The sequence below is a fragment of the Ranitomeya imitator genome, chromosome 10 (assembly GCF_032444005.1).
Source record: "Ranitomeya imitator isolate aRanImi1 chromosome 10, aRanImi1.pri, whole genome shotgun sequence".
NCBI lineage: Eukaryota > Metazoa > Chordata > Amphibia > Anura > Dendrobatidae > Ranitomeya > Ranitomeya imitator.
This window is the reverse complement of record NC_091291.1, coordinates 66,709,671-66,724,435: the sequence shown is the minus strand read 5'-3', so window position 1 is coordinate 66,724,435 and position 14,765 is coordinate 66,709,671. Positions and strand designations below refer to the sequence as shown.

The following is a 14,765-nucleotide window of genomic DNA, read 5'->3' as shown; positions in this document are numbered from 1 at the left end:
TGTCTCCCTCTCTGAAGTTCTGTACCGCACGCACACTGGAGACTAACTCAGGAACATACCGGAAAGGGGCATGGCCTAACACAAGGGGGCGTGACACGTACCTCAAAAATGTCCCCTCTCTCTCCCTCTGAGCTGTACCACACACACTGGAAGAAAAACAGACTGCAGGGAAGGGACGTGGCTTAACACAAGGGGGCGTGTCAGCTGCTTCTCCTGCTGTTTGCAGGAAGCAGAGCGTCCCGTGCTGGACAGCGGGACAAAGCATCAAAACCGGGACAGTCCCGCACAATGAGGGACAGTTGGGAGCTATGGTCATAGCACAGAAGTCACATTGGGTTTTTCCTTTATCTTGTGGCTTGTTACATTTATTACAGATCCAGGTAGTGGATCTCATGGCTATTTTATCCCACTTCCTATCCTGTTGATTGCCTGCATGCACTGGGGGTTGTGGGTGTGTGGGACTACTTTCTGTAGCCCCCACCAACCCTTCACTGGACTGGTCCTCTCCTATACACCTCCATTCGCTGTCTACTCTGCTTAGGACCAACTTTTTTTCCCTGCTTAATTGTCACCCGGAGGAGGTGTAGAGGTAGACTGTAAGTGAAACCTGTCTTCACTTTCTTAGGTAAGGGCTTCCTGCTGCTGTTGGGGACTGTTTACTGGGGTGGAGAAACTATCCAGGGACCCCTTTGGTAGCCCAGGGTATTGATTTGTAGTTGAATATATAGGAGGAGAGGAATCTATGCTGGGAAGCCTGGCTGCATTTGCATTGCGACTGAAGCTGGAATCAACCTTCTTTTTCACATGCAGCCTCACTTTTTACTGGGCTGCTGCTGGAAGGGGGGCTGATCTCATCGTCCCGCTGTTACAGGGGCAGAGGGAGCTGCGAAGACACAGACTGACTCAGTAAGGGGGGCTGCTTGTGCCTGTGGGGGGATGCTACAAATCTCATTACATACATTCTCACATTGTAACTTCAATCACGTTCCTCATTCTCAGTATTTAAAACGGACCATGTTGTTCAGAGGTTCTGATCCATACTGCAACTTTAATCCCATATTCATATTTATCAATTCATGTAGCATGCTTCTTACTTAAATGCTTCCATCTCTCAGCATCCAAACATCCATTCCTTGGCATTCCTGCCTTTTCTAGAATTATTAGTGGTATCCTTATCTGCCTTATTTCCCACCAGGTCCTTTATTGTGTATCTCGGATCCGTAATCTATCCTGACCTGGTTAATCTATCACCCATAACAGCTGTCAAAGGTAGCAACCCCTATCTTCAGCCCTGTTATGTATCAGCTGGATCCCACTGGTCTACTATCATAGCCAGCAATCCTGCTTCCAAAGCAATAAGCTGAACCGCAACTCTCTGTTCTGTCCTGATGCTGATGCACACTGTCCTGAAAAAAAGAAGATCACTATAAACAACTTAGTTCCAACCACAAGCGCTATATACTCCTCATACATCTGGATCTGAGTCCTCACTAGACTCCGAATATGCAATGTCTATTCCTGAATCCACTCCGGGTTCAATAAGATAATATTTGTGAGTGATATTATCTTTCCACCTTGGCATATACCATCTAGAGTCTAATATATCTACCCAGCTTCTGATCAATCCATGAGGATGAGTTACTCTATGACAAGAGTACTCTCTGCACCTAAACTGGTGAACTGAACATAGACACTTTTCACACAGCATGTGGTGGACACATGGGAAGCATTTGTCTGATTTTTCAATCACATCCATATACACAGTACTTCTGTACTTTCTCGCTCCTCACATATTATCAAAATGCTCTAGTGCCAATGGACAAAAACATAAATCACATCTATTTGTGGAATCTCTTACTTGGTTCACTACAGGGCCGGACTGGGACCAAAAAGCAGCCCTGGCACAAAAAAAATTAACCAGCCCACATACAATGAATTACATACACTTCATATATGATGTACACCGCACACATGCTGGACAACACAAGCTCATTACATACACATCAAATAGTCACACAGACACACACATACATGTACACAGCACACATGCTGGACAACACAGGCTCGTTACTTACACTTCATATAGTCACACAGACACACACATCATACATGTACACAGTACACATGGTGGACAACACAGACTCATTACATACACCTGATATAGACACACAGACACACACATCATACATGTACACAGCACACATGGTGGACAACACAGGCACATTATTACACACACACACACACAAGTATTAGGCTAGGTTCACATTGCGTTAGTGGCAGTCCGCTAACGGAATCCGTTACATAGCGCCACTAACGCAATGTAACGGATCCATTAGCGTACCCATTGACCACAATGTATGTAACGCATCGCTAACGTATGCCATTTTTGGCATGCGTTAGCGATGTCCCATTATTTTCTGACGGACCTCGAACGCTGCTTGCAGCGTTTTTGGGTCCGTTCTCGCTAGCACAGATCGGGCATCTGCACTAGCGGGATCGCTAAACGCAATCCCTTTATGTACATTGTGTTACCGCATTCCGTTAGCTTATGCGCTAAATGGGTTGCACTAACGCAATGTGAACCTAGTCTTAACACACACACATGTATTACACACAAACACACAAGTATTACACACGCAAACACTACAGATACCACACACATTACACACACACTACAGATACTGCACACACAAGTTTTACACTACAGATACCGCACACACATTACACACACTACAGATACCGCACACACATTACACACACTACAGATACCGCACACACATTACACACACTACAGATACCGCACACACATTACACACACTACAGATACCGCACACACAAGCATTACACTACAGATACCGCACACACATTACACACTAGATACCGCACACACATTACACACACTACAGATATCGCACACACATTACACACACACTACAGATATCGCACACACATTACACACACACTACAGATACCGCACACAAGTATTACACTACAAATACCACACACACATTACACACACACACACTACAGATACCGCACACATTACACACACACTACAGATACCGCACACACATTACACACACTACAGATACCGCACACACAAGTATTACACTACAGATACTGCACACATATTACACACACACTACAGATACAACACACATTACACACACACTACAGATACCGCGCACACATTACACACACACTACAGATACCGCACACACATTACACACACACTACAGATACCCCACACACAAGTATTACACTACAAATACCGCACACACATTACACACACACACACTACAGATACCGCACACATTACACACACACTACAGATACCGCACACACATTACACACACACTACAGATACCGCACACACAAGTATTACACTACAGATACTGCACACATATTACACACACTACAGATACAACACACGTTACACACACACTACAGATACCGCACACACATTACACACACACTACAGATACCCCACACACAAGTATTACACTACAGATACTGCACACATATTACACACACACTACAGATACAACACACATTACACACACACTACAGATACCGCACACACATTACACACACTACAGATACCCCACACACAAGTATTACACTACAGATACCGCACACACATTACACACTCACACACACACTACAGATACCGCACGCACAAGTATTACACTACAGATACCGCACACACATTACACACACACTACAGATACCGCACACACAAGTATTACACTACAGATACCGCACACACATTACACACACTACAGATACCGCACACACATTACACACACACTAGAGATACCGCACACACAAGTATTACACTACAGATACCGCACACACATTACACACACACACTACAGATACCGCACACATTACGCACACAGACTACAGATACCATACACTCATGTATTACACACACACACACTTCTGTGGTGCAGAGCAGGCTGATGTCCATGTGCAGCTCTTCAGGTCCTCCTGCTCACAGACAGCAGCAGCTCTGTCCCGGGCCGGCACCTCCCCCGGTCTCTCCTTCTCTGCCGGGAATGAAAGCAGAACAGAGCAGGAGATAATGTCACCGCGGCCGCTCTGTGTGCTTCCAGTGAGAGCTAAGGAAGCAGTTTCGCAGGCAGGTATTACCTTTCAGCTTGCGTTCTTCTGTTCTCTGCCACTGTTCTCTGACGCTGGTACTTGCCACTCAGCTAGCATGCGCCGATTGAGCAGCCCACTACAAGCACCGGCCCTTCTGGCATTTGCCCGAAGTGCCCGATGCTCAGTCCGGCCCTGGTTCACTATATCCTTTAATTAATTTCCTGAGTATGGGATTGCATACAAAAATGAGCATTTATGTTCACATAGATTGTCTTCACGTGCTCTTTTCCACTTCACTACAAACTCCCACCCGGGACCTTCCTGTAAGTTTTTTCAAGTAGCAACTAACCGGAGAGTTTTATCTTACTCACTGCTTTTAATGAGAAGGCTATTATTTCACACTTTTTTGTTAAGTATATAATTCCACATGTGTTAATTCATAGTTTTGATGCCTTCAGTGTGAATTTATAATTTTCCTAGTCATGAAAATACTGAAAAATCTTTAAATGACCAAACTTTTGGTCTGTACTGTATATTATAGTTTGTGTACAGATATCAGACGTTTTAAACAGAATAGTATTTGACTGTTATATATTGTACTATGCGTACAGACAGTTGTTATATACAGGATAATATGTGACTGTTATATATTATACTATGTGTACAGATAACGGATATTATATGCAGGATAGTATGTGACTGGTATATACAGTGGGGAAAAAAATATTTAGTCAGCCACCAATTGTGTAACTTCTCCCACTTAAAAAGATGAGAGAGGCTTGTAATTGACATCACAGGTAGACCACAAATATGAGAGTCAAAATGAGAAAACCAATCCAGAAAATCACCTTGTCTGATTTGGCAAGATTTATTTTGCAAATTATGGTGGAAAATAAGTATTTGGTCACTAACAAAAGTTCACTTCAATATTTTGTTATATATCTTTTGTTGGCAATGAGGTCAAATGTTTTCTGTAAGTCTTCACAAGGTTGGCACACACTGTTGGTGGTATGTTGGCCCATCTCCTCTAGAGCAGTGATGTTTTGGGCCTGTCGCTGGACAACACAGACTTTCTACTAGAGTTGAGCGACTTTTCCTTTTTTCGGATCGAATCGGGTTTCGCAAAACCCGACTTTGTCAAAACTCGGGTCGGCTGAAATAGGCCGATTATTGCGAAAAGTCGGTGGCTGACTGAAACACGAAACCCAATGCAAGTCAATGGGGAATCAAAGTCGGCAGTGAGTGGAGGACAGGAAAACACCTACAGTGCCCATTTTAATGCTAAAAACATCAATGCTTGTCAATCTTAATTTACTTTATAATAATAGTTAGGCATTGAAAACTGGGGGTCATTTGGCTAAAGTTGTGGTGGGGGTAGGGCTGGCTCAAGATTTTCGTGGGACCAGGAAACGCGGAATACGTCACGGCGGTGGAGCAGGTTGAGGTAAGTATTTCTACTTTGCAAGTGTTGTGATCCTGAGCAAGCAGGGGGGGCCCACTCGTTGGCACTGGCACAGGGCCCCTCATAGTACGACGGTGTGTTTGACGGCGGGAGGCGCCTCCCACTGCCAGAGACACTTTTGCATACTATGAGGGACCCTGTGCCAGTGACGTCGCCAGCGAGTATGCCCCCCCACCTGATGAAGAAACCTGCACTTTCATCTGCACCTTCCTCTTTGTCCCCGTGTAAGGTGGTATAGTATGCCGGAAGGGGAACCTGACTTTCAGCAGGGTCAGATTCTGGCTGTGTAGAGTGCAAAGAGAATGTAGTGGTTGGGGTCAATGTACCAGCAGACTCATCTAGCAGTGGCTGGGCAAAGGGCAGGATGAGGAGGAAACACAGTTAGTAGGCCCAAATAATAAAGTAGGCTAAATGCAGTTCAAAATTGGTAACAGGGCTAAACAGACGGCATTGCTTTGTTCAGTGGAGGACAACTGTAATGAGTGGCAGATACAGTTGGTAGGCCCAAATAATAAAATGCGCTAAATGTCTGCCAAAAAATAGTTCATAAATAAACAGGTGGCATAGCTAGGTACAGGGGTGGGCTCCTCTGCTGTAAAGGCAAACGGCATTCACACGGGTGCTTGCGCCAGGTGGTGACCACGGCCCTGTGGGGGGAGTCAGCCCATTTAGGGAGGTATAAAAATGGCCTATGGTGGACATTCAGCACCTGCAAATGGAGGAATTGGAGAAGTCAGTAAGAGGAGGCCAAAAGCAAGACATTTTTCAGGCAAGCTACGTGTCAGCAGGAGAAGGTGGGGCAAAATAATAAATAAATAAATATAATATATATAAATAATAAATCCATGATTGGTTCATTTTAATGAAGGTTAGATCATCAACATTCTGGGTAGCCAGACGTGTCCTTTTTTCGGTCAGTATTGAACCAGCAGCACTGAAGACTCTTTCTGATAGCACACTAGAAGCAGGGCAAGCGAGCTCCTGTAATGCATATTCTGCCAATTCAGGCCAGGTGTCTATTTTAGGTGCCCAGTAATCAAAGGGGAATGACCTGTGAGGGAGAACATCGATAAGGGAGGATAAGTAGTTCGTAACCATACTGGACAAATGCTGTCTCCTGTCACTTTTAATCGATGCAGCAGTACCTGTCGTGTCAGCGGTAATTGGGAAATCACTCCACAACCTGGTCATAAAACCCCTCTGTCCAACGCCACTTCAGATTTGTGCACCTCTAACACCTCTGCCATGTTGCCCCCTACGGCTTGTGTGAGAACCATCACCGCCGCTGTGTGCTGGGAATGCCTGAACCAAACGGTCTACAAGAGTTGCTTGTTTCGTAGCCAATATTTGCTCAAGGTTCTCATGTGGCATAATATTTTGCAATTTTCCTTTATATCGTGGATCCAGGAGGCAGGCCAACCAATAATCGTCATCGGTCATCATTTTGATAATGCGGGGGTCCCTTTTTAGGATACGCAAGGCATACTCAGCCATGTGGGCCAATGTTCCAGGTGTCAATTCACTGCTTGTGCTGACTTGAGGAGCACTTTCTTGCAAATCAACATCACTTGTGTCCAGCAAAAACCCTGTACCTGACCTTGCAATGCCACCAGTTTCTATTGCCCCCTGAGAAGCATCCTCCTCCCATAAATATTCATCCCCATCATCCTCCTCCTCCTCTTCGTCTGCCACCTTGTCCAGGAGAGTTCCCTGAGCAGACAATGGCTGACTGTCATCAAGGCTTCCCTCCTCCTCTGCTGCAGACGCTAGCTCCTTAATGTGCGTCAAACTTTGCATCAGCAGACGCATTAGTGGGATGCTCATGCTTATGATGGCGTCGTCTGCACATACCAGTCGTGTGCATTCCTCAAAACACTGAAGGACTTGACAGAGGTCTTGCAGCTTCGACCACTGCACACCAGACAACTCCATGTCTGCCATCCAACTGCCTGCCCGTGTATGTGTATCCTCCCACAAATTAATTACAGCACACCTTTGTTCGCACAGCCTCTGAACCATGTGCAGTGTGGAGTTCCACCTTGTTGCAACGTCGATTATTAGGCGGTGCTGGGGAAGATTCAGCGATCGCTGATGGTTCAGCATATGGCTGGAGTGTACGGGCGACCGGCAGATGTGCGAGCAAAGTCTTTGCACCTTCAGGAGCAGGGCTGGTAACTCCGGATAATTTTTGAGGAAGCACTGCACCACCAGGTTCAAGGTGTGAGCCAGGCAAGGTATGTGTTTCAGTTCTGAAAGGGCTATGGCAGCCATAAGATTCCTTCCGTTATCACTGACTACCTTGCCTGCCTCAAGATGTACACTGCCCAGCTATGACTGAGTTTGTTGCTGCAAGTCCTCGGCCAGTACTTCTGCGGTGTGTCTGTTGTCGCCCAAACACTTCATTTGTAACACAGCCTGCTGACGCTTACCACTAGCTGTTCGATAATGGGACACCTCGTGTGCAACACTGGCAGCTGCGAATGGAGTGGTTGTGTAACCTGTGGACGAGCTTTCGCTTCTGGAGGACGAGGAGGGGTGGCAAACGCCTACAGCCAACTGTTTCCTAGACCATGGGCTAGGCAAAACTGTCCCACTATGACTGTCCCCTGTGGATTCTGCATCCACCACATTAACCCAGTGTGCCGTGATGGACACGTAACTTCCCTGGCCATGCCTACTGGTCCACGCATCTGTTGTGAGGTGCACCTTTCTACTGACTGATTGCCTCTGTGCATGTACAATGCGGTCTTTGACATACTGGTGGAGGGCTGGGATGGCTTTTCTTGCAAAGAAGTGCCAACTGGGTAGGTCATAGCGTGGTACTGCTTAGGCCATCAGGTCTTTGAAAGCTTCGCTTTTAACCAACTGGTAGGGCATCATCTCTAACGAGATTAGTCTAGCAATGTGAGCGTTCAAACCCTGTGTACGCAGATGAGAGGATGAGTACTTTCTTTTCCTAACAAGAGTCTCTTGTAGGGTGAGCTGGACTGGAGAGGTGCATATGGTGGAACTAGCGGTGGTGGTGGTGGTGACATGGCGGATTGAGAGAGGGTTGGTGATGGTATTTTCGATGTTGGCCTACATACAGTGTTTCCTACCAAGAACCTTGTGATTCCCTGACTGCTTTGGCCTTGCGACGATACCTCTACATTTGCTGCTGGTGGTGTCCTAACCGGTGGGCTTACAGTGAGTGTAGCAATGTAGCGTTGCTGACTACCTTCATTCTGAGCAGGTGCACCAACGGTACGGGACGTTTGATAGTTAGTCCAGGCTTGCAAGTGCATGCTGATTAAATGTCTAAGCATGCACGTTATATTTAAATTTTGAAGATTCTTCCCTCTGCTAAAGGTCTTTGAGCATTTCTTAAAGATAACTTTTGACTGATCATTCGGATCTTGGTTAAAAAATTGCCATACCACAATCTTCCTACTATAGAATACTTTTTCAGGCATTGCATGCTGTGCTACTTTCACCGGATGGCCACGCTGTCATACAACTGTTTTTGTTTTTGACAAACGTTTTTGGCCTGATACGGGCCTGCCAGATGACAGCTTTTGCGATAAAGATGGCTGCTGCGGATCATCCTCCTCCGCTTCTGAGCTACTGGCAGCGGCACCCTCTTCCCCCAATGGCTGCCAATCTGGGTCAACAACTGGGTCATCTATCACCTCCTCTTCAATGTCATGTGCACCTTCCTCTGTTTCACCGTGTAAGGTGCTATAGCGTTCGGGACGGGGCACCATAGTCTCATCAGGGTCAGATTCTGGCTCAGTACACTGCGAGGGCAATGTAGTGATCTGAGTCAATGGAAGAGCATAATAATCTAGCTGTGGCTGTGCATCAGTGCACTCCATGTCCGATTCATCTTGTAATGGGCAGTTAACAATTTCCCTTTCTAACCCAGGCCCGGTATGTGTAAAGAGCTCCATGGAGTAACCTGTAGTGTCGCCTGACACATCCTTCACTTTTGGTTTGGGTGAAGGACACAAGGAAACCTCTTGTTCCTGAACGGGAGCATCCACTGACGACTCGCTGCTTTTATATTTGGAACTTTCTGAAAAGGAGGCGAAAGAGCTAGAGGCTGAGTCAGCAAGGAAAGCCAAAACTTTTTCCTGCTGCTCCGGCTTTAAAAGCTGTTTTCCTACTCCCAGATAAGGGAGCCTTCGAGGCCTTGTGTAGCCAGACGATGACGCTGGCTCAACACCTCCAGCCTTTGGTGCTATTGTGCTTTTGCCACTACCACCAGATGCACCACCACCACCATCAGTACCAGCTGGCAACCACCGCCCACGGCCTCTTCCACGAGACTTTCTCTTTTTTTGGAAAATCTAACCAAAATAACAACCGTTATATGGTACTGTAAAACAAGGTAGAAAGTGTATATAAACTTGTTGAGAAGTCAGGCCCAGTGTATATAACAACACAATCTAAGCAGCAGAAAGTGGCTGGCTGATATACGGCAAAGTAACAGGACAGAAGTATATCCACTTTGTGAGAATTTGAATCTCACTTTTTGTGGGGGAGACTGAACCAAAACTCAGGCCCAGTGTATATAACAACACAATGTAAGTGGCAGAAAGTGGCTGGAAGATATATAATAAAATACAAGCACTGTAGTACATTTTCAATCTCCCTACAATGATCTCAGGAAAAGTATGGCAGCAATAAAAAGGACTGCTGCACACAAAAGTGTGGACAAATAAACAAGATAACTGTGCAGAAAGGAGCAACAGGATTTTTGCTTTTTAAAAAGCAGTTGGTTTGCACAGCAGCATGCAAACAGCAATGCAGCTATCAGGGAGCCTTATAAGGCAGCCTAATAAGCTACAGCGCTGATGCACAGAAATCTAGCCTCCACTGTCAGGGCAAACAAATGGTGGTGTTGGACAGTGGAAATCGCTACAGCACAAGCAGTTTCGGGGGTTAATCTTCCCTCCCTAACTATATCCCTTCTTCTGATGAAGCTGCAGCAACCTCTCCCTATGCTAACATCGGCAGAAGTAAGATGGCGTTCGGCATGCACGCCCCTTTATAGCCCCTGTGACGCCGCAGAATACAAGCCAATCACTATCATGCCCTTCTCTAAGATGGTGGGGACCAAGACCTATGTCTTTACGCTGCCCACACCCTGCATCCTCCTTCATTGGCTGAAATATGGCGCTGAAAGCATCATACGAAACGCGACTTTGGCACGAAGATTGCCGACCTCATGGCCGATCCCACACTAGGATCGGGTCGGGTTTCATGGAACCCGACTTTGCCGAAAGTCGTCGATTTTTGAATTTGTCCAATCCGTTTTGCTCAACCCTACTTTCAACTACCGCCAAATGTTTTCTATGGGGTTGAGATGTGCTTCTTATGACGCCACTCCTTCGTTCCACTGGTGGTGTGCTTGGGATCATCCATGTTTCATCTTCAATGCCCTTGTTGATGGAAGAAGGTTTGCACTTAAAATCTCACGATATATGGCCCCATTCATTCTTTCATGTACACGGATCAGTCATCCTGGTCCCTTTGCAGAGAAACAGCCCCAAAGCATGATGTTGCCACCTCTACTCTTCACAGTAGGTATGGTGTTTTTTGGATGCTACTCAGCATTCTGTCTCCTCCAAACACGATGAGTTTTGTCTCTACCAAACAGTTCTACTTTGGCTTCATCAGACCATATGACATACTATTCTGGATAATCCAAATGCTTCAGACGGGATCGGACATGTACTGGCTTAAGCAGGGGAACGCGTCTGGCACTGCAGGATCTGAGTCCCTGGTGGCGTAGTGTGTTGCTACAGATAGCCTTTGTTACGGTGGTCCCAGCTCTATGCAGGTCATTCACTAGGTCCCCGTGTGGTTCTGGGATTTTTGCTCACTGCTCTTGTGATCATTTTGACCCAACGGGTTGAGATCCTGCTTGGAGCCCCCAATCAAGGAAATTATCAGTGGTCTTGTATATTTTCCATTTTCTTATTATTGCTCCCACAGTTGATTTCATCACACCAATCTGCTTGCCTATTGCAGATTCAGTCTTCCCAGCCTGATGCAGGGCTACAATTTTGTTTCTGGTGTCCTTCGACAGCTCTTTGGCCTTCACCATAGTGGAGTTTGGAGTGTGACTGTTTGAGGCTGTGGACAGATGTCTTTGATACTGATAACAAGTTCAAACAGGTACCATTACTACAGGTAATGAATGGAGGACAGAGGAGTCTCAAAAAGAAGAAGTTACAGGTCTGTGAGAGCCAGAAATCTTGCATGTTTTTAGGTGAACAATTACTTATTTTCCACCATAATTTGCAAAATAAATCTTGCCAAATCAGATAAGATGATTTTCTGCATTTGTTTTCTCATTTTGACTCTCATAATTGTGGTCTACCTATGATGAACAAATATAGCACAAAAATAGGATTCAGAGATCCTCCAAAAATTTTAAAAAACACTAACAAAATGCAGAGATGCTTACCTGCCCAGGCCTCCAAAGATATGCATCAGGATGCAGTGGACCCATGCAGTTAAGATGGCGGCAACATAAGTCCAAAAATACCAATGAGACAACCACTTACAGCCTGCCAATCCGAATGGATTGTGGATGGTGGTTGCTTGGTATGTAATTGCACAAAGAAGACTTGTATGTGGCGCTGTTCACACAATGGAAATGCACAGCATCCAGGTTAACAGCCTATTAGTTACGCCCATACATATCTACCTATGATGTCAATTAGATGCCTCTCTCATCTTTTAAGTGGGAGAACTTGCACAATTGGTGGCTGACTAAATGCTGTTTTTCCGCACTGTAAAATTTCTGTTCATCCCATCTTCAACAATAATGCAAGGTAAGTTATTTAAACCATAACCCCTTAACGACAGCTGAAATTCATTAAAAGGGTGGCCGCTAAGGGGCCTTATTCCCCTGGGAATAAGCCTATTGCACCACCCAGAGTCCGAAAATCCAGAGGTAGCTGAATTCCTGGAGAACACAATCAGGGACGGATTTTTCGGTTCCCGATTACATGATCACCATTATTCAATGAAATGAAATGAAAAAGTGTGCCCACTATTAAAATCATTTCTATCACTTCTGACATGATATTCATCATTCTTCATCATAAAAGCCCAAAATAAGGTTTTCCTGAGATGGTTAATACATTCGATAGGGTCAAACATTTTAATAAATGATCAGAATATTTTATGTCAATATTTAAAGGAATATTCTCAGAATGTAAAATTATCTTTTAATTTACTGTTTGCTGGGGGTTCGACCATTAGGACCACAAGTGATCCAAAGAGCAGAGCTCTGAAGAGATTCACTTTGAAAAAGCAGTGGTGCACATCATTAAAGGGACACTGTCACCTGAATTTGGAGGGAACAATCTTCATCATGGAGGCGGGGTTTTTGGGTGTTTGATTCACTCTTTCCTTACCCGCTGGCTGCATGCTGGCTAAAATATTGGATTGAAGTTCATTCTCTGTCCTCCGTAGTATATGCCTGCACAAGGCAATCTTACCTTGCGCAGGCGTGTACTATGGAGGACAGAGAATGAACTTCAATCCAATATTGCACCCAGCATGCAGCCAGAGGGTAAGGAAAGGGTGAATCAAACACCCAAAAACCCCGCCTTCATGATGAAGATTGTTCCCTCCAAATTCAGGTGACAGTGTCCCTTTAACCTCTACTCCAGTCATCATCTCTGGCACAGCTGGAAAGAGCTTAAGTGCTGGACTTGTCTGTCTCTAGTTGTCTGTCAGACAATCAATTGGGAGGTCAAGCCCATGAAATCATTTCCACATCTTTGTTGTTTGGATTGCTGGGGATCCCAACAGTTGGGATTTCATTGATTAATAAATTATTCTCTATCCTTTGGATAGAAGATAATGTTTATTTCTGGAATACCCCTATAATTTTGATTGTATTTTTACATTTTTCACATACTTAGATTAACTTTTTGATGTCATATTATGTTGTTATTGTTTTTTAGGTAGGTTTACCTGACATAATGGTGAAACGATGTGCAATGCAGTTGGCTGAAGCTCTTGACTTTATGCACAGTAAAGCTCTTGTTCACAGAGATGTCAAACTGGATAATATTCTACTTTTTGACAAAGATTGTCACTGCATAAAACTTGCTGATTTTGGATTAACAAGGCTTGAAGGTTTTAACATATCTCCCTTAAAAGGAACTGTTCCATATTCATCTCCTGAACTATGTGTCTTAGAAGAAAATGATACTCTTGAACTTGACTCCAGCCTTGATGTGTGGGCATTTGGTATTCTTCTGTTTTGCATCTCAACAGGATACTTTCCCTGGGATACAGCATCATATAAAGACAGTCAGTATGAACAATTTGCTTTGTGGCAAACCACAGGAAATTACCAGAAAATACCTTATCAATGGAAGCAATTTACATGGCGTGCACTAGACATGTTTCAGAAGCTGCTAGCATTAAATGCAGTGACACGAAGCCCTGCTATTGAAGTTCAAAAATATCTGAGTGATCCATGGAAAATTAACAGCTTGAAAGATAACTGCAATTTACAAGATAACTGAAATTATACAGGACAAAGTGTTCATTACATGAACTGTCTGAAAGATGAAACTACATTTGAAAAGTATGCTTTTCTACTTTAAGGATAAAATGTCCCAGTAATATGTTATTAACGCTTGTTAGGCTAAATATCATAATGATGTGACATTGACATTGAATTTTAGAGATAACTGAGTATTACCCATATTTTGTACTAATTAAAAATTGGTAGTGAAATATTCTTTTTATCTTCTGTTTTTGTTTTCTAATTGTAGAATTTTTTTTCAATGCATTCTTAAGCAGAAGCCATTTGACCTGAGATGCTGCTCTTTGTGGTATTTAGAGATATGCTTCAGGGATGAAGGATAGGCAGGAAACACACCCACATAGGGAGCTACCTTTTGCTTCCCGGAGGCCGACACACTTTGCAAATAAAACAACATAAAAGGGCCTGTGGGGGACATCACATTATATGGGGATCTGTGAGGGACATCAGGTTATGAGGAGGTCTGTGAGGGACATTATCCTGGAGCCTGTGGATACATCATACTACAGTATATGTGGGGCTGTGGGGGGATCATATTGCATAGGGGCTATGGGGGACATTATAAAGGGGACTGTGGAGACCTAATACTGTAAAGGGGGCTGTGATGACAATCCGATATTGGTTGCTGTGGTGACC

At 44.6% G+C, this 14,765-nt stretch overlaps 1 protein-coding gene across 1 annotated transcript in view; it reads left to right on the top strand.

The window, feature by feature from the left end:
* Positions 1-14,106, top strand: part of LOC138650888 (serine/threonine-protein kinase SBK1-like) — a 79,062-nt gene extending 64,956 nt beyond the window's left edge. The window contains exon 3 of the mRNA XM_069740745.1: positions 13,537-14,106. Within this exon, the coding sequence (XP_069596846.1) occupies positions 13,537-14,106 (570 nt within the window). The remainder of the gene's footprint in view (positions 1-13,536) is intronic.
* Positions 14,107-14,765: the final 659 nt, after the last annotated feature.